The following is a 19641-nucleotide window of genomic DNA, read 5'->3' as shown; positions in this document are numbered from 1 at the left end:
GTGAAGTACAAACAAGGATCTGCTTTTGGAAGGTTCTTTATACACAATACCTTTTGGTATTTTTAAAATGTCAAATATGAGTAGTTCTTGACAGCAGTTAGGGTAGTGCATTTGAGCTTTTCCTGTTCACTTACCAAGGAATGAGTATGTATTGCAAATGCAGAAAAATAAATACAGTGTCAGTGGTCTATTTAACTTGTTCTTAGATGTACTCAATTTCAGTAACTATGCTGCTTCTGATATGGAAAATGTGAACTACTCACATATTCCTTGAAATAAAGAACCTTTTTGTCAGTCTAAGGCTACTAAGAAATTTACATTAACAACCTGTCCTTTTTATAAGACTTCCCTGCTACCAGCTGTGTCAGTAGCAACTTGCTAGTTGGAACACTGTAAATTTTGAAGCATTATAAGAAGATTTTGTGCAAAGTAGAGTTAAAAAAAAAGGGAGAGGAAAGAATGGTAAAGTGAGGATTACTGTGCTTTATAACGCATGGCTCTGTATTGGACAAGATACTGGAAGTACTGAAAAGGAAGTTTGCTTACAGCAGTAATAATGTTCCTGTGCTGGTGCTCCAAGCATACACTATTGAACTATCCTGTGCACTGCTTATGTCTTATCTGCTATCTTTCCTAATCTGGTTGTAGTGTGTCTGGGAAAGGAAGTGCTGTAGGCAACGCTGAAGACAAAAAGCTCTGATCCCTGACTTATCAGAACTGATAATTGTACATCTGCACCCTTATCTGGAGCTGCCTGCTGTAGCTGATATGCCATCCTGCTCAAAGCCTCTGCTTCTTTTTAAGACAGGAGAAAGAGTGATGTTTCAGTCAAATTGTTTTTCTTCTTTACCCTCCCTCCCCCTTGCTTCCATTCTGGAAAAAAAAAAATCCCAAAGGAATTGAGCCAGTTTCCTGATTTCTGACACACATCTGTTCTTAGCCCCGTGAAATCCTGGAAATGAGCAACTATGTGAATTTGAGATGATTCTGTAGGTCTTTATGGTATTTGGGTTGGTAATTGAAATTAATGGTTTATAAAGCATATCTAAGCTTAACTATTTCTTGGTCTTCTGTCTCCCTTAAGTGGAAATAGAAAATGCTGGCTGGAATAAAAAATCCTGAAGTAAATTCTGGAAAAAGTTTCCTCTGTTTCTCTGTCAAAATAATTATGCTATAGAACCAGAACTTTTTTTGTGTGTGTGTATTGTATAACTTATTTAATAAAGAAGTTGTTTTACAGAAGTTATGATAATAAGAGTTACCTTTTGAAATGATTAGCTGAGGGCATGCAAGATAAATTTTTAGATAAAGCCATTGACGTGCCTTACCTTAACATCAAGCAATAAAAATGTTTCTGCCACTTTGAAAAGAATAAAAAATTGAATTAATTTTTTCTAGTAGTTCCTAAATGCTTGTGTTGGATTTATTTTACCAGTCCAGGAAGCTTGCTGCTTATACTGCTAGAAACCTGTGATTTTTTGCTTAATGATACTTTAGCATCAACAAGTGCTACTTGAGCCTCTGTGAAAAATCAAGCACCCTTCAAATTCTCTGTTGTACTTGACAGAAGGATACTGAATGGCCAAGGTCTACTCTTGAAGTATAATCAGCTCTGCAGATGTTTCTGTCAATTTTATGGGGTTCTCTTTTGATAGTGTGAGAGAGAACTCTGCACAGCACTCAAGATGTAGGCACACCATACTCTGCTGCCATAATGATGGTCTCTTTCTTATTAACTTCAAAGGCTTGTTTTGTTTTTTGATTGCTAATGGGCTCTGAGTTAATACTAATCAAGAAATCTCTCTAGCCTAACAGCTCAGAATCCTTGGTTCTATGTGAGATGGTAAGTTTGCCTGTTTGCCTCACTTTACACCAATATACCTTGAATTTCTTTCTGCCAGTTTGTAGTTGGCCCTTGCAATTAAATAATTCCACCATCAGCAAATTTGTTTATATTCTGGCTCTCCATCTTGCACTTCATTTGTGGATGTGCTGGGCAGCAGAAGATCCCCTGAATCACCAGTGGGCACTTTCTCCTGCTGGGAGAACTGACAGTTTTACCCCCTGTGCCTGTCTTTTGACTTATCCAGCCCCGGGTTTTCTCTCCTAAATGAGGCTGCTTAGTACCTTTCAAAAGTTTGTAGTGAAGGATTTTTCAAATACCTTTGGAAACCCTAAGGGAACATATCAATCAGTGCCTTATCAACATGCTGTCACTGCTCCCAAAGAATTCCAATACAATTCAACACAACTGTGATGGGCAATTCATCCAATGAAAGCAATATTGGCTCCTTCTAAACAAATCCTCTCATGTGTCTGTTATTTCCTTTAACATAGAATCTGCTAATCTTGTAGAGATGTCACTCATGGAATTAGGAAATTGATTTTTTAAAGACTTCCCCAGGATATGAACCTGGAGAGAAGAAGGGCCAACAACACCTGTTTGATTTTCAAGGATTGCCTTCTCCAAGCTCAAGACTGGTCCATCCCCACGAGCAGGAAATCAGGTAAAGGTGACAGGCTGCCTCCAAGGATAAACAAGGAGCTCCTGATTAAACTCAAGCATAAATAATAAATATGCAAGAGTTGAGAGACCAGTATGGGGTCTGAAGCAAAGAAGACTTACTATTGATAAAGAAAGATCAGGTTAGGGAACACTGAAACAAACAAGGTGTACAGAAGGGCAAAAAGTGATTTGGAGTAGTCATCAGGGATTTATGAAGAGGAAATCAGGCTTGACCAACTTAGTAGCCTTTTGCCATGAGATTACTGGCTGCTGGAGGGCAGTGGTTGTTGCTCATCTTGACCTTAGGGAGGTTTTTAGCACTGTTTGCTCTTACATCCTCACAGAGAAGCTGATGAAGTACTGACAAAATAGTGAAAACTGAAAATTAGCTGAGCTACTGGGATCAAAGGCTTCTGGTCAGTGACATGAAGTCCAGTGGGAGACCAGTCATTAGTGCTGTATCCCACAGATCGGCACTGGGCTGGCTAACATCTGCACTGGGGGCTTGGATGATGGGATGGAGCTCCCTCTGTAAGTTCGAAGATGAGACAGAATCGGACGGAGCAGGCAATATCTTGGGTGGTTGTGCTGGTGTTCAGAGACATTACCAAGCTGGAGAAATCTGCCGATGGCAACCAGTGCCGGGAGCGGCAGCGTCCGGCCCGTGCACCGGGACGCCCCCGGGGCCAGGGGCTGGGAAGGAGTTTTGCAGGAAGGAGCTGGAGCTGCTGGCAGACACCGAGTAGAACATGAGCGAGCAATGCACCCTTGCGGCAAAGGCGGCCAACAGCACCTGGGGTGCGCTCCAGAGGCTGCTGCCAGCTCTTCCAGCACGGCTAGAGAAGAAATTCCCCGCTGCTCACTCAGCCCCGGTGAGACACAGGCGGGGCAATGTGTCAAGGCTCTGCCGGAACAAGAAAGTCACGGCTGTGCTGGACCAGGAGCGCGGCAAAGGGCCATTAAATTGATCACAGGATTGGAACCTCTGCATGTGAGGAGAAATGAGAGATGGGAGCGTTCAGTCTCAAAAAAGAAGGCTCGGGGGGGGGGGGGGATCTTGCCAGTTTGTAGAAATACTGATAGGAGGCAGTATTTATCATCCAATAAAGATGGAGCCAGTGTCTTCTCAGTGCTGCTCAGTGGCAGGACTAGATGTAATGGACACAAATAGAAGGACAGGAAACCTCATTTAAATGCAAGAGAAAACATTTTCACTGTGAAAATGGTCAAACACTGGAGCAGGTTGTTCAGAAGGGTTAAGGAGTCTTCATGCTCAGCTTGACGTGGTACTGAACAAGTTGCTCTAGTTGGCCCTATTTTGGAGGGGGTTGGACAAGACAGTCTCCAGAGGTCACTCCTAACCAAAGTTCTCCAATTATAATAACATTCATAGATATTTGAATTTCAGACATCTGAGTTCTACAAAACTCCTTCTAGCTTAAGCCTATTTTGTGTTTCCTTCAGGAAAATGTACATGCAAGGATCACTCTGCTTCTTTACAATGTCTTTGTTGTCTTGAGGGGAAACAAGTTAAAATGTTTATGTGGGGGTAGTTTTGATCTTGGTTTTGGGGCTTTTTGGGTTTGTTTTGTTTTTCTTTTAAAAACCTGACATAAATAGATCTGCCAGTGAGTCTTGGCAGATTTCTTGTCCTTGATACTCTGGAAATAAAAAATTATGGAGTTTATGTTAGTTCCTTGAAGATTTCCCCCCTCTATTTTTATATGTAATCCACCAGACCTTTTTTCTTTTTTGTTTTCTTCATCTGGATCCAGCTTCAGGTTTTTAAAAGATTCTTTCCTGCTTCTAAAGCTGGAATGAGCTAATGAGTGTAGCTGCACTTTGCTATTAACTTTGTCACACTTGTATACCCCCAAAAAACCATCAGTAGAAGGCACATGATGCTAGCAGAGTAGTTGCAGACAACTGTGTCACAGCTCTAAGGGGATTCTGTCCATCCAGATTTTTCCCTTTCTATAAACTGGTTTTGTCCTTTCTCTCTCCTTACCCTTGCATATGTATGCAACACAGCTCCAGATGGATAGCAAGACATGCTTCTAAGTTATAAACCTTAAGGGCTACTTGTACATACTTTATTTATCCTCTTTGTTTCTGGAACTGATTGCCAGTAGCTTGATCAGCCTAAACAGAAGATTTATTGAAGTATTGCACAGATTCAGATAATGCAAGTGTAAGTCTGGGAATTGGTGGTATTGGAATGTCTATGACAGCCAGGTGTGCTCAATTCAAGGCATGGGCTATCTGATGCTAAGGACATCAAATAGAATCTCCTCCTCAAATAAGAATCACTACTCATTTTGACTGTGTTCTGGGGAAGGAACAAAGCATCATTTCTCCCAGCTGGTAAATGTAAAGGTCAGGTCTTTCTATTAAGACCAGATCAGATCTTAATATCAGGTCAGATCTGTCTTACTATTAACCAAGTTTCAAAGCTTGATATAATTATTTTCCTTGGAAACTCAGCTATTCTGGTGTTTAGCTTAGTTTGTTTGTTTATTTGTTTGTTTTGGGTTTTGTTTTTAATGTGCCAAGTGCTGTTTCTGGGACCCTGGGATGCCATGTCACAGCAGCCAGCTTCTCAAGGTGAGCTGCTTTTTGTTTTATTTTATGTTCTCTGTCTCTAAGCAGCACAAGGTGCCTTTCAAACTTCCAGCTCTGCAGCACTGAGAGCTAGCTATTCAAAACTGGGTGGGTTAGCTCCTGCCTCATAGCAGTCTGGGGTAACCACAGCCTGCATGGAAACCTCAGCTCTTTCTCATTAATCTCCCAGTACCTAACTACCAAACCTGGTTACGTTTCTTAATTTTGGAAAGTACATATAAAGAAGATACTGGAAAGTGCTTGCATTCCCATGGGTACTAACCAACAGGAGTAGCCCTGGACTTATTATCCATATTAGAGTGTTGTATTTTGTGCTTTCTTGGTTATACAGACAGTACTGTCCACTAAGGGAAAGCATGAGTTTAAAGGTCTGATTCTGGCCTTTTTTTTCTTTTATTTATAAAAAATGCCATTCACCATCCCCTTCTCCTCTGACATGTCTTCTTCCCCAAAGGGCTCATGTGTAAAGCTTGACAGGATGCACTTAATGTATAAATGATTTTATGTAATTTTACCTAATTCAAACTGCATCCCCAGATAAGAGCCAATACTAATTAGTGTTGGAAAGGTTTTAGGTCAAAATTAATTTTTTTTCATGCTTTACAATGAAAAGCAACTTCTACGTTATGCTGAGTTCTGTGAAGTGCAACACTTATTTTAGTAGTCAAGTGATTACAAGAAAGACAAGAAAAGAGGACTAGAAGCATAGGAACAATGCAATTATAATAAACAGTTTCTAGGAAAAATGAGAAATAAGGAAAAGACAAAGCATGGAAGCTCTTTCTTTCATTAATATCATTCCATATTAATCTCCAATTACTATAGCTATTATTGAAGGCTAAGCGTCTTTGGATCCCAAGTAGAAATATCAAGAGACATTTCATGACAGGTTTTACAGAAGTTAGCATAAGATACAATGCTTGATGCTATGCTCTTTATTTGGCTTGTTCTGTTGTTTGCTCCTCCTTCTACTTTGGGGTTTTTTTTGGGTGTTGTGATTTTTTTTGTGGGTTTTTTGTTTTTTTTTTTTTTTTTGTATTATGCTTTATCTCAATCCAGAAAGAAAGTGATAACATCTCTATTTTCAAACAATAAAAATACTGCATAACTTGGAAGGGGACACACTTGGGGTCAATTCAGAAGGTAGGATGGAAAGCATGAAAACACAAGTCTGAAGAAGTATGGGTTGCTTCTGTACTCTGTGGTATGATATACCACAGCAAAGAAAACAAAAACTGTTTCATACAATATACCACAAACATTTGTAAATTCAATGGGACTTAAGTAGATGCTTACTATTTGACTAGTGTATCAATTTTTTGCAGTGTTACTATCTGTGTATATAATTTTATCAGCTACAATTAAGATGAAAATAGGGATAGAAAATGGTTATTTTTAAAATTAACTGTATGTAGAATATTCTAGTTCTACTTTGTTCTAGCTATTTATCTGCTGCAAATACCTTCATGCAGTGCTCAAAGAGGCTCTTTCTATGCTTCAGTTAACCCAGCTGCCAAATATTTGTCTGCCTGTCAAAGAAAAGCCTTAAAACCAGTTAAAGAAGGCTAATGGAACAAAAAAGTTTACTGGCATCTATCCCAGTCTGCCAGTAGCTAGGGATGCCATGGGACAATTTGACAGTAGAGGCACCACCACCCACCCCTGGACTTCTCTGAGCACGAGGCTGAGTTCTGCTGTTGACCCAGCCTGAAGTTCAATAGCCCAAGTGTTCAGCAGAGCAGGGAGGTGATTGCATTTGCCTTTGCAGGGCACCTGGGATAATAGGGCAATTCATAACTTAATAAATATTCTACTGCACATGTGCCAGGCTACAAAGAGCAAAGTAGGCTGCAAATTGGAAATGTAAATGTCCAGTTCTTTTCAAGTCACTCCCTCCACAAGGGCAGAAGGAAAACCAGTTTTATTTTCAAGCCATGTATTTTTCTTGACCACTTAAAAATGGTGAAAGGGTTTTGGTTCAGATATGGCACAAATTAAGCTTGTACCAGAGACAAGTATACAAAGTTGCACCTGAACAGAGATTGTAAAAAAGCTGAATGTAAATAAGGGAACTGATAGGCTGGGGAGGCTGGATTTCTTTTTTAATAGCAGTTAATAGTATATATTACACAGTACAGTTAATTCAGAGAGATACCATACACATTTTCCACATCCTTGTTTTTCTCTTAATTAACAGTTTCAATAAAATGGTTTACAGATAACACAAAAGCTACATGCAAAACCTTTCAAGGAATGTATTACTGCACTAACATGCCAACAGATGAATGTCACACTGATTTCTCTTTGCTAAGAAGGTTAGAGAACTCCAGACCTCCCATAAAGTTGTCAATCCTTGTACAGCTTTTGGGAGTGAAATGATTTCTATTAAATGTTTTCTGATTGAAAGGGGAAAATTAGATATTCCTAAAGTGTAATAAATCCTTCCTGCCAACAGCTGACTTTCAGAGGAAACAAATGTAGTTAGTAGTACATTTTTAAAACGTTTTCATGGTTGCACTGTTTGTTTAAAATATTGAATTGCAAACAGCATTTGAAAAAGTGTCATGATCATAAAAAATCAGCACTACCTGACTGATCACAGCAAAAGAGCCATTTGCTCAGGGAGACAAGGGAGGGGGCTGGAGGAGGCAAGGAGATACACCAGAGACAGGGAGAGAGGAGACACCCCAAAATTCCTATTTGCAACTATCTATTGCTATTTGTACCTATTTGCTGAAACCCTTTCAATCAGTGAAGCTGTCACTGAAAAGTAAGTTTATACTGGTGGGTGGCTTTCTGTGTTGTATGCTGGAGATACCTGCCCACTGAACTGTCAGGGTCCTGCATGACTTAATTAAAGTCTTGAACTAGTGCTTAACATCAGACAAGGCCACTGATTCAGTTCAGAGTGGTCACCTGTTTCCACCAAGTCAAAGTAGTCTCTTGGTTTGTTGAATGAAGCATAGACTTCCTCTCGCTCTCAGCCCCCAAAAACTCCACCTGATCTCGAAAACTTGTTTAATTTTAATGGCTCTGTAAGCCATTACCTGTCCCGAGGCTGCCTGAGAGGGCTTTAAAATTTCCTTTTCTTTATGATTACACTATTACTAATTATGATTAGTTAGTGCTATATATAAGTAGCACCAATGACTTAGCAATGTATGCTAGTACACAAGTAATGGTAGATTTTTCATTGGAAAAGAAATTTCTTTTATATATGGAAGAATTTTAAGAGTAAAAAACACCATTTTCTGTATCAAAGGTGTGCTGCTGCTTTTGCCTTTTTTTCTCCTAGGAAAAATGAGAAATAATTCCTAGGTATTAGCATAATCATTTGTTCCTGCCAGAACAAAGGGATTGGCTCTCCCTCACACCAGGAACATTTCAGAAGAGTGTATGAGAATCAGTTATATCTCTGAACAGTTAAGGGAGTCTCAAAAAGGAAATGCACCTATGGCAGTGTGGTAAGGGGCTATTGGCAGGATGAAGTGACTGCTGGAAGCTCTCAGAAACAGCTTCCAACAGTCATAATTACTGAAATAGTATTTTTAAACATATGTCTTTCATACATAAACTAAAAACCTGAGGTCATAATGCTGAAAAAATGACAAGTATCAATATTTATTAATTTTTTTCAGGGGATATAGGTACCATACTCAAACCCACCTTCTGTGTTTACCACAATACGTAATTTTATTTGCCTAAAAATTGAATGCTTGACCACAACCCTAATAAATGTTAATATTATCTCCTCCTCAGTTTTAAACCTGTAGGAAATACTGCTTCCCTTGATCTGGAAGACCTGTAGCTGGGGATTTCAGTGTGCACGGAGGCAGGAATGTTGGATGTGCAATCATTTCACATTAGTGCACATTAGTTTACCTATAGTTGCTGTTATTCAAGTGATTGCTGCAGGGGAAAAAATACTTTTCAGTTTTATATAATTTCCTAGGGGAAAAATAGAGCAAACTATATTCCACATTTACAACCACATTTTGTAGACTGGTGTGAAAGGCCATGCACAAGCCCCATTTTCATGCAGTAGGAACTTCTGGCATGCATTTAGGTGAAAGTTTAATAGACTTGCTGTAATCTCCTACTAAGATGTTCTCTTTAACAAAACTTCTGGGCCTTCTATGAATGATATTACAAACTCTGTGATTGTTGCTCCGGCCCTGCTACTGCGACCTCGTAACTCCCATGCAGTAAACTGCAGCTGCCACTTTGCCACATTAGCCTTGTGGAGAAGTTAGTAAACCCTTTGAAACCAAAACTTCTTCATATTTGATGCCTCTTGGATCACTTTCATGTTCTGTTGTGGATCTGACCAGCTGTTCTGAGCAATCACAGCATGATGATTTCCTCAGTGGCTACTAACTCCAATTTCTAAAGCACATCTCTAACACCACAGTATCTCCTTTAGTTCCAGGTCCTAAGTTCTATGTTACTATTCCTGTTTCTGTCAGGTTTTGAGTAATTTAGCTTGGCTAGTTCACAGAGGGTCAGGTCACAACAGGAGAAGCATTGCTGAATGAGCTTTAATCTTTCTTTCCAGATGCCAGGGTTGGGAAGGGCACCTCAAGTCCCAGAGAAGGCCGACACCTGGATGTAATCTAGATAAAATTGCAAGTTGCAACTAATATCCGGCTCTAATAGTCCTGTAACATGAAGGTGGAAATCACCCCTTGCTTTAAGTCTCTTCATCATCTGTGGCAGGCATTTGCCGAATTTTGTGCTTGCAAACATTCACCATCTGAAAACTCTTTGGATCAAGAATATCACAAAAAGACATCAGTCCTTAAAGAGATGAGGAAAAACTTCTCACAAACAAAAAACTGCAAACATGGGGAGTGATGCATTCCATATCAAAAGAAATTTTTCTTCTAGTCATATGGCAGTGTGAGGCCAGAACCATTCCTTAAATTATCCCTGTTCCATGACAGAGAAGCAGCACAAGCCCCGTGAAACAATTCCCTACTACTCTGTCTCGCCAAAGAATTACATTAGATTAAACTGGTCTTTGGATGAAAAAAAAGCCACGATCAGCAACTTCATATCTGGGCTCTAAAACACATGGGCAAACATGTATATGGGCTACATATACTGGTAAACAGAATTGCTGCAAAATTAAACACCATTTTTTCCTCCCAGGACAGACATCCAACCACGCTAATACCCTGAGGCTGGCAGCTTCCCACAAAGTCTTTGCAGGAGGCAGACACAGAGGAAACACAACTCCAAAGTCTTTCATAGCAAAGTCTTGTGAGAGTTTGCAGGCATCAGTACGTGCCACTAGTTCCTAAATGCTCTCAGTACAAAGCACCCATAGAGAAGCCAGCGAGGTAAGAGCAGCAAAACCTGTGTCCTGGAAGCTATTTCCAATTCTGGTGTTAAAACAGCTTGTTCTGTTCAATGAGTCACGTAGGTATTATCTGAGTAGGTGCAAGTCTTCAATGTCTTCTACGAACTAATGCAGTCTTGAACTATTTTCACAAAGTGAAAAGACCACAACAAACAGTGCCACGTGGTGCTGTCTCAAGTGGCCAAATCCAGACTGGAGAGATTTGTGTAGTTTATTATTTTTTGTACTTGATTAACTTTTACCCACATGAAGACGTCTGAGGTGATTTCCAAAATGAAAACTGGATGCAAAAATCCCACAGTTCTGTTTGTATGCCCACTAGATCTGCTTTCTGGGCTGATGCTGGGGATTTTTGGTACAGGAATTGCATACCTCCACTCTTGGTAACCTGGCCTGGATAACAACAGGTGATAGGGTAGGAATGCAAGTATAAATAGTGTGTGTGAACAGAATACCCAAACTGGCATGTTCTGAGACAATGCCTGCCCAAAACTTGATAACACTAAACTTGATAACACTAAGAGGAAATTAACAATAACAAAGCTTGTTTAAGACAATGACCCCCCAGATTAAATGGTGACCAGGGAATTGGATTAACAAGAGCCTTTTAAGGGGGGGGGGGGGGGGGAGGGGGAAGCTTGAAAAGCAGCATGAGAATTTGTGATTATTAGAGGAAAGCTTGCAACAGGTGCCAATATTTCAAAGACCCTCCTCATCAGACATGGTAGGTATCTGCCACACCACTGCTGGTACAGACAAGAGGGACTGACAGGATGAAGGAATAGTAGGGACCCACACCCCTGCTGGTATGTAGAATGGCTGCATAGGCTTCCAAAAGTGGGACTGTGTCTGTTAATGCACACTTCTTGCCAGAGAGTGGAAGTGCATGTAAGAAATGTGTGACTATGTAAGTGTCATGTAAGTAAGGGTATGAAACTCATAGGTGCTTACCAGCAGTTTGTAAGCCTCCTGTATTCTGATTTCTGTTGTAGTGCTGATACTGACCCACAATATAGTTCATTTATTACTAGCAAACTATAGGCTGCTAATCAATAAACCACCTTAGTTGCTATCAAGGCTATGTGAGTTAGAGTCATTTTCTGCCAAAGGTGTTTTTTTCATTATTGCAAATTTGACAGAAGCATCACATCTGCAGAGCAAGGAGTGGAGAGAAAACATTCTTCTAAGAAAGCAGAGAACATGTAATTCATCAATTTGAAAAAAATTTAAGATTGAACTAGAACACTATGAATTCAATTATCCTCCTGAAAGCCTCCCAGACGGACAATGCTGTTTCAGCCCCAAGTGTTTGAAGACATATTGTAATGATGTATCACAGATTCAATGTCACTAGAAATGCTGTAGCATATCATCAGCTATGTATTTTTTGTCATGGTGACCTGTGTTAGAAAAACAAGGCAAAACAGGCTGACAAGGGATATATTTTGCTCTAATCACATCAATGATATTAGAAGCCAAGTGTATTATCTGCCAGGCAAAAAGCACACATTTAGAAAGAGCTTGATGAAGTTCAAGTTACCCACTTGAAAACATCTCCTAACAATCAATATTTGTGTCAATGTTTGTAAAGGACTCCATCAAGGCACAGTTACTCTTTTTTTGAATCAGACCTAGTTCATGTTTTCCATGCTTACATGAGGACTTTTTAAGGTAAAGACAGCCTAGTATTTTGAGGGGTGGTTGCATTTTTATATGCTGAGCTTTATGCTGGAACTGGCATGAAAATTTAGAAAATGTAAAATGGACAGGCTAGGTGCAACATGAGAACTCCAGCTGTGCATTCTGTCTGCCTGCTACCTGCAGAGAGCAATACCTGTTAGCAGCTACCCATCTATACAAATCAATCTTTTAAAGGAGGATATTTTTTAGTTTAGTTTAGGTATGTTTTAGATTTTTTTTTCCTGAAGTTTCAGTAGCTCAGGATCTTGTAGGAAAAGCTAATCGCTGAGCATAGAACTTGGATGAAAGTTCTGCAACATGATACAACTGAGAAACTTAACACAAGAGGATCAGCAGGTAACTACAATTAAGACGAAGCAGATGCTGTAACCCTTCTTAAAAGGGTTGAAAATAGGTTTCATTGGCTTTCTCCTGAGTGGTTTAGAGACTCAACCATATATTGATGACCTTCATGGAAGCCTGCTTCCAGTGATCCTGCTTCACAGGTATTGAAGAACAGAAGCTCAAACAAAACCCTTAAAAGTGTGTTCAGATCCCAATGACCTTGGAGAAGGAAGTGATTTACAAGTAAATAGCAATATGTTCATCACCACTGAAAGCAAATACTAGAGGTATTAGGCTGGCATAACCAAGACAGCTTCCAGGGAGCTGCCCACATGAAATAACTGCTATGAAAAGTGATGCAGCAGATTTGAGGAAGCTACCGTGAGCTCTGCCTAAACCATCCATGCACCACAAGTGTGAAACAAGCAGAATAAATCTACTCCAAAAAATGGATGGTGTTCACAATCCGAGCTGCAACGCTTGGCGAGTATGTCTGTCCTTTGACCCAACCAAAAATTCATCAGAAAGGTTCAACATTCACCAGAAGACAACAAAAATCTGCTTTTCACTAAGTTACTACAAAAGACCTGAATGACTACAGCACATGCTCCTTCTGTCACATAGATAAGATTCATCCCAGGATTTACTCTTCTGAAGGACAAACTAGTCAAAGGAAGAGAGAAAAAAAATCCCCAGTAATCTGTAAACCCCAAACCAAAAGTCAGAAAGTATCATGAATGCACATGGACTCATACTCTGAATGATAAATCATTAAATTAGGTATAAAGTTCTTTTTGCTACAGACTACTAAATCATGTCAAAAGCATGTCTTGCTTCATAATCGTTTATCCTCTTAATTACTTGACATGAGGGGAAAGTTCCTGGAAACTTCACCTAAAAAGCACAGGCTGTTGGGTATTAATTTAAGTCACAGAATCACAATCTCTTAACTAAAGTTAGCATTGTCTGGGGAGAAAAACCTACACAAAAAGCAGTACGTAATCAAAGGAAAACCAGGCAGAATACAAAGTATGAATTAGAAGCTACGAATGACAAAATACAAGATAAACAAAAAGTTGTATTTAGAATGGCTTTTTACTCACATGAATGGCATGAAGGAGCATTTTTCAATATATAGCATATTTCAGAGAAAACAGAAAGCTTAGATAAATTTCTGTTGCACATTTGTGGAGAAAAACAACATATATCAGAAAACTCCAACAACAGCCATGGCAAGCTTTAAACATAGGAACAGAAGTGAGGCGGTTTTTAAATCAGCAGCTCCAGATAGCCTGCATCCAAGAATTTTAAGAGCTGGCAAAGGAGACTTGTGTGCTGTTAAATGTGGATTTTCCATAAGCTCTGAGAAATCTGGGGAAGCTCAGAAAAAAAAGGAAAAAATCTCAAAGAAAGCTGAGGTAATGCCAATACTAGGAAAATAAGTACGAAAGGAACAAATTCAGGCACTTACAGTCAACCTTGCCTTAATCCCAGGGAAAAAAAAAATAAACCCAAACCAACTTCTTCATATAGGAATAAGAAATAAATGATCAAATTCTACTTAAATGACACAGCTTGAATGTCTGGAAAACATATTTTCAGAATTACTTTTTTTTTTTTTTCTCATGCAATTACAGCACTTGTTTGGTGGACAATAGGAACAGTGTTGATATAACACATTTGCACATTGACTTTTTCAGTAGGACACAGAGAAACTGGCACAATTGTGCACCTACAGTTCATAGCAAGCAAATCAAAACCAAGGCTACAGGTCTGCCTCAGTCAGACATCTTTCTAATTGAAGCCCACAGGAATTAGTTCTTGGCAGCAAAGTACTCAGTATTTTATCTGGAAATAAAGTTTACTAAGAACATTCATAAAAAGTTCTAAGTAAATAGGGCAGCAAGGCTGCTGATTTGGAACCATCCGGATTACTGGAAAACAAAGTGCTTCAGCATGATCAGTGTGAGGTCATGTATTTAAGAGTGATGAATTTAAAACACTTATAGATGGAAAACCTCCTCAGGAAGTAGCTGGAAAAGGTGGTAACAGAATAAACATGGGAATGAGTTCAAAAATAGTGCATATGTAATTTTTAAAAGTTTCCAAAACAAACCACCAGAACAGAATGATGTTTTCATTGCAGGGAGCAAGAGACCAGAGAAAGGTGAGTATCATCAAAACAGATTTTTCACATACTGATCTCCATTGGCAAAAGACATTGCTGCATTTCAGGAAACAGCAACAGGATGACAACTTCTTTATCCACATTTTTTGGAGCTACTTTATCAGAATACAGACTCTAGCACTTTCAAAGAAAGTATTAGTAAACCAGAGATTTCAAGGAGTACAAATAATCCAAATTTAGGCAAACAAGCCTAAACAATGGAATAGTTGGCATATAAAAGTTAACTGCATCACATGAGGTTTAAGGACCAAATGAAGACATCTAAAGCAACTGGCAGGGAAAAAAAAAAACGTTAAAGCAGTGTGACAGCTGAAAGTAAGCTCATCTTGAAATCCCAAGCAAACTTTCTTGAATAACCGCAGTAATAAATAAGCTTCCAGAGGTGCAGTAGTTATGCGAACATTATACATGTCTATGATTCCTGAACAGAACTCCAAAATGGAATTTAATTACTGATTTTAAAAGACAGTCATAGTGACTCTACTATAGGCCTTCATTTTTATACATGTTTCTCAGGTTCTCCAGTGAGGTAACTTGAAAGCAACTTATTTTCAGCAAAACACTTGGTTTGGGACTAACTTTTACCACTGTCCAGGCCAAATCAAAGACAATGCTCAGCAAAAAATATCCCTCCAATGCCCAACCTGAACAGATAATGGAACTTCCATAGATAAAATTAATTTACGTTCTTAAACTTAAGCATGAATAAAACGAGCACTTTTACTTAAATATTCAATTCTGCTCTTGCGCCTCCACTTGACAGATTCACACTGGGCTGGAACAGACCTCTGGAGCCATCGAGTCCAACCTGTGACCGAACACCACCACGTCCAACTAGACCATGGCACATCCAGTCGTTCCTTAAACACCCCCAGGAACACTGCCCACCATCTCCCCGGGCAGCCCATTCCAATGTCTAATCACCCTTTCTGTGAATAAATAAATCCCTACTAACGTCCAAAATAAACCTCTCCTCGCACAGCTTAAGACCATGTCCTCTCGTCCTGTCGCTTTCAGGAATGAAAGAAGATAAAAAGACCCAAAGGCTCAGACGGGAACGGGCTCGCTATCACTGGAAGCGATGAAGCCTCGCCTCTGTGCCAAATCCCGGCCCTCCCGCCAGCAGAACGCCGAAATCTCCCGGAAAAGGCAAGCAAGAGCCCGAGATGCCCGCGGGACCCAAGCAGGAAGGGCCGAGCCCGAGGAGGGGGCACAGGAGGTGCCGGCCAAGGTCCCGCTCCGCAGGGCCACCATCCCCGCAGGAAGCGGAGCCACGGCGGCTTCCGCGCCCGGCGGGCGGGTGAAAGGTCCCGCGGCGCCCGGATGGAGGCGGCGCCGCTCCGCTATATAAGCGCCCGCCGCCGCCACACCCGCCTCTCCCGCGCCGCCGCTGCCGCCTCCTGGCTCACCGCTGTTCGCTGGGCCCCGCGCCGCCCGAGCCCGGGAATAAGTCGGTCAGGAAGGCTCCGCTGCCGCCATGGTGAGGCGGGGAAGCGCCGGGCACTGGGGAGGGAGCGGGGCTGCCGCGCCAGCCTCGCCGCGTGGGCGCCGCGCCGGCCCGGGCGGTGCAGGCCCTCGGCCCCGGGAGAGCGCCGCGCTTCCCGGCGGTGCGCGGAGGGTCCTCGGCTGCCGGGGCGGCTCCCGGAGCTCACCCCGAGCCGGCGGGCAGCGAGGGCGGCCTGGGGGCCCGGCAGCGCCGTTCTTTTCGGGGAGGGCAGGCGGCCGCAGCCCAGCGTGAGCGGCGCTGATCCGGCCTCGTGTGTCTGCCCTCACGGGCGGCCCTTGTTAGGGAACGCGGTCACTTAATGCTGCAGGTAGCACCTCATCGTCAGTGTGGGCGTCCCGTGTTTCACAGAACCGCAGAATAGGTCACGTTGGAAGGGACCGCAGTGGGTCGTCCTAGAGCACATGGCACAGGATTGAGTCCAGACGGCTCTTGAATATCTCCAGTGAGGGATACGCCATACACAGCCTCTCTGTGCTAAATCACTTGCACAGTAAGAAAGTTCTTCATGTTCAGGTGGAACTTCTGTGCATCCGTTTCTGCCCGTTGTCTCCTGTCTTACTGGTTGGCGCCACCGAGAAGAGCCTGGCTCCATCCTCTGGGCAACCCCCTTGTTTATATTTTTATAGAGGCACATGCAAATATATATTTCATTTCTCTTCTCTTGAGACCTTCCTTGGTCCATGTTTTTACTCCTATTTCATCAGCTCACTTAACTCACATTAATACCCCATTATTTGCAAGTGTTTAATTGCTTAAGCACCTCAAGTCAGTTTCCTGAGTGGTCGAATTAGTCTTTCTGGGCAGGTGTCCCTTTTTGTTCTCGTGGTGTGAGTTGTTGCAGGTTTGTTGATCAAGTCTTTGCTGCTCCATTTGTGGTGAGGTTAAGTTTTAAGATACATGAAGACTGAAATATATATATTTTTTTTTTTTTTAAGGAAAAGCAATGTTGGTGCCAGCTGTATATAGGCAAGCCAGGGAAGGGTGTGCTTGCAGCTTCCCACCCTGGGGTGTAGTTAGACAGAAAAAAATTGCTTTTCCTTAGAGTTAGGACTTTGCCCTTTCATTATTTTCCCATTATTTCTGCCATGCCCTTCAGATAGCTCTTCTGGTCAATAGTATTAAATAGTCCCATAGCTAAATTGTTCTTTACACTTTAGAGATGTGTTTCTAAGATGCAGTGGAGAGTGTTAGTCGGTGTTCACTGCAGTGTCTGATACTTGTAACTTCAACGTTTCAGGCGTTTAAGGATACCGGCAAAGCACCTGTGGAACAAGAGGTGGCGATTCATCGCATTAGAATCACTTTGACAAGTCGCAATGTAAAATCACTGGAGAAGGGTGAGTGTGCTTCTCTGCTTACTTGGGTAGCTTGTCAAGTAATGAATAATAGGTGCCATGCAAGGCATTGCAAAATACAATAATATATTGAAACCAGCTGTAATTAAAGATGTTAGTTTGCCTTTTTGTACGTGCCTCAGCTTGCAAAGCCAACCCAAAGTGCTTCATACACCACAGAAAGTAAATTGTGATTTAATTTTTAATGAAAGTTAGTGTTTTGGGGGTTTTCATTATGTGGAAAACTTACATCATAGTGACTAATGTAAGAGAGTGCAGCTTCTTCCCTTTAGTTTTTATGGAGAATTTTGAAGCAGTTATCACGCTTTGAATGTGTGAGAACTGAAAGGCACTGGTTTCTCCATATTTTGTCATTCGTGTTATGAAGAGTTTAGTGCAACATTCTTTAAAAAAAAATTTAATCTTGTTTAGGAACTAGCTTTGCCAGTGTTTAATCATATAATAAAAATGTAAAAAAAGTTATTATTTGCAGGATCTTCAGGCTGATGACAGCTTAAATATGGTTTAAACATCTAGTAGTGGCTTTTGCTTATTGTTGCACCTTGACTTTGGTCATAATGTCACCACACTTCCAGTTGTACGGTGGTTGGCTATGAGGATAATGCTTAAAATGAATGGCAGTGATCACTCATACGCTATTCTGAGCCAACATCTTGTTTAAAATGCTTGCTCAAAAATTCAAGCAAGTAAAATAATTGCAAACCTGAGCTGTTGCATGTCTTTTTTCAGTCTGTGCTGACTTGATCAGAGGTGCTAAGGAAAAAAACCTGAAGGTGAAGGGACCTGTTCGCATGCCCACCAAGGTACTTGACAGTGTTTTCCTGTCTTAAAAGTTGGTTTTCTTTTTGCAATGTGTTGCTTAAAAACATATTTTTTTTTAAAGAGCAAAAGGTGAGGTAAAAAGCAGTGCTACTAAACTGAGGGTAAGCCAGTGTAAGAAGACGAATTCACAAGTTGCTTTGACACCTAGGGTAACTGTTAAGTGCAAAACATGTTGAATCTGGAAGAGTTTCTGTTCACTTTATTTTGGTAATGGACTCATTTTTTAAATGAAATTAAATATGTAGGGAAGGAGTGTTAACATCAGTAGACCTATTATAACTTAATAGGTAACTTTCTAATGGCACAGATACCATACAGTATTTGTAGGTGATCATCTTTCCTTATGATTGTAGATTACTCCTCTCAGTGCATCAGCTCAATACCCCGTGTTTGACTTTTCAGACCCTGCGGATCACTACTAGGAAGACGCCTTGTGGTGAGGGTTCCAAGACCTGGGATCGCTTCCAAATGCGTATCCATAAGCGGCTCATTGACCTGCACAGCCCTTCGGAGATCGTGAAGCAGATCACTTCCATCAGCATCGAACCAGGCGTAGAAGTTGAAGTTACTATTGCCGATGCCTAAACCATGGTCATCGATGAATAAAGTTGATTTACAAATTTTCACTGCTTGTTTCTTCTCTTTGGCATGCCAAGAGATAGTTCTGTGATGGTTTTTGTGAAGGAGGACAAAAGAAACCACAGTCAGAATGCTGTGTGAGAGGACTGTATATGTAAGGAAGAATATGCCAGCTGTAAATACCAGGAAAATTTAATTTGGGTGTCCTGGTTTCATTGGAGGCTAACAGCTATATAGTTGTGCAGCACTTTATGAAAAATAAATTTTCAATAATTTAGGGTTTGATTTTGGCTGAAATATTAGTTTATACACAGACATTATACACAGAACTTGCATTAAAATTGATATTTAGGTAAAATTACTAAGTTTTCAATTCTTGGTTCTTGCTGTGCTTAGCTTATTTGGATTTTTCTTCCCATGTGTGTCACAATCAAAGATGCTGGGGGCAGGGTGGTATTTATAAAACTTCCTAGTTTGTGGTGAACACATTAAATTAACAAGTTTATTCTTCTGATGTGCATGTAGAGTCACAAAGCTGAGCTAGGAACTACCTAGTTGTCTTTTCAGGTTTAGATTTCCATAGATACTATTAATGCTAAGAGTAAGCTTCATATGTAAAGCAGCAAAATAGCCATTTTTATTGCTGCTTTTAAGTCTCTCAACGGAACTTCGATT

The 19641-nt window shown here is 40.8% G+C and overlaps 1 protein-coding gene and 1 non-coding gene across 2 annotated transcripts; both read left to right on the top strand.

Annotated features, from left to right (window-relative positions):
• Positions 1-16022: 16022 nt before the first annotated feature.
• On the top strand, positions 16023-19013 carry RPS20 (ribosomal protein S20). The gene is made up of 4 exons (XM_059860793.1): positions 16023-16183; positions 17448-17547; positions 18295-18368; positions 18790-19013. Exons 1-4 carry the CDS (start codon positions 16181-16183, stop codon positions 18970-18972), a joined length of 360 nt encoding a protein of 119 aa, XP_059716776.1. The 5' UTR covers positions 16023-16180; the 3' UTR covers positions 18973-19013.
• On the top strand, positions 18153-18216 carry LOC132339547 (small nucleolar RNA U54). The gene has a single exon (XR_009489682.1). It is a non-coding gene; the product is annotated as a small nucleolar RNA U54 (small nucleolar RNA).
• Positions 19014-19641: the final 628 nt, after the last annotated feature.

This window comes from Haemorhous mexicanus, chromosome 1 (assembly GCF_027477595.1).
Source record: "Haemorhous mexicanus isolate bHaeMex1 chromosome 1, bHaeMex1.pri, whole genome shotgun sequence".
In the NCBI taxonomy this organism is placed as follows: Eukaryota; Metazoa; Chordata; class Aves; order Passeriformes; family Fringillidae; genus Haemorhous; species Haemorhous mexicanus.
The sequence above is the reverse complement of the archived record's forward strand: the minus strand, read 5'-3'. Positions and strand labels throughout refer to the sequence as shown.

Bases quoted from the DNA above. Each gene is read 5' to 3' on its own strand.
- RPS20 (XM_059860793.1), top strand. The intron at 17,548-18,294 runs GTGAGTGTGCTT...GTCTTTTTTCAG, and splicing joins TGTAAAATCACTGGAGAAGG to TCTGTGCTGACTTGATCAGA. The intron at 18,369-18,789 runs GTACTTGACAGT...TTGACTTTTCAG, and splicing joins CTGTTCGCATGCCCACCAAG to ACCCTGCGGATCACTACTAG.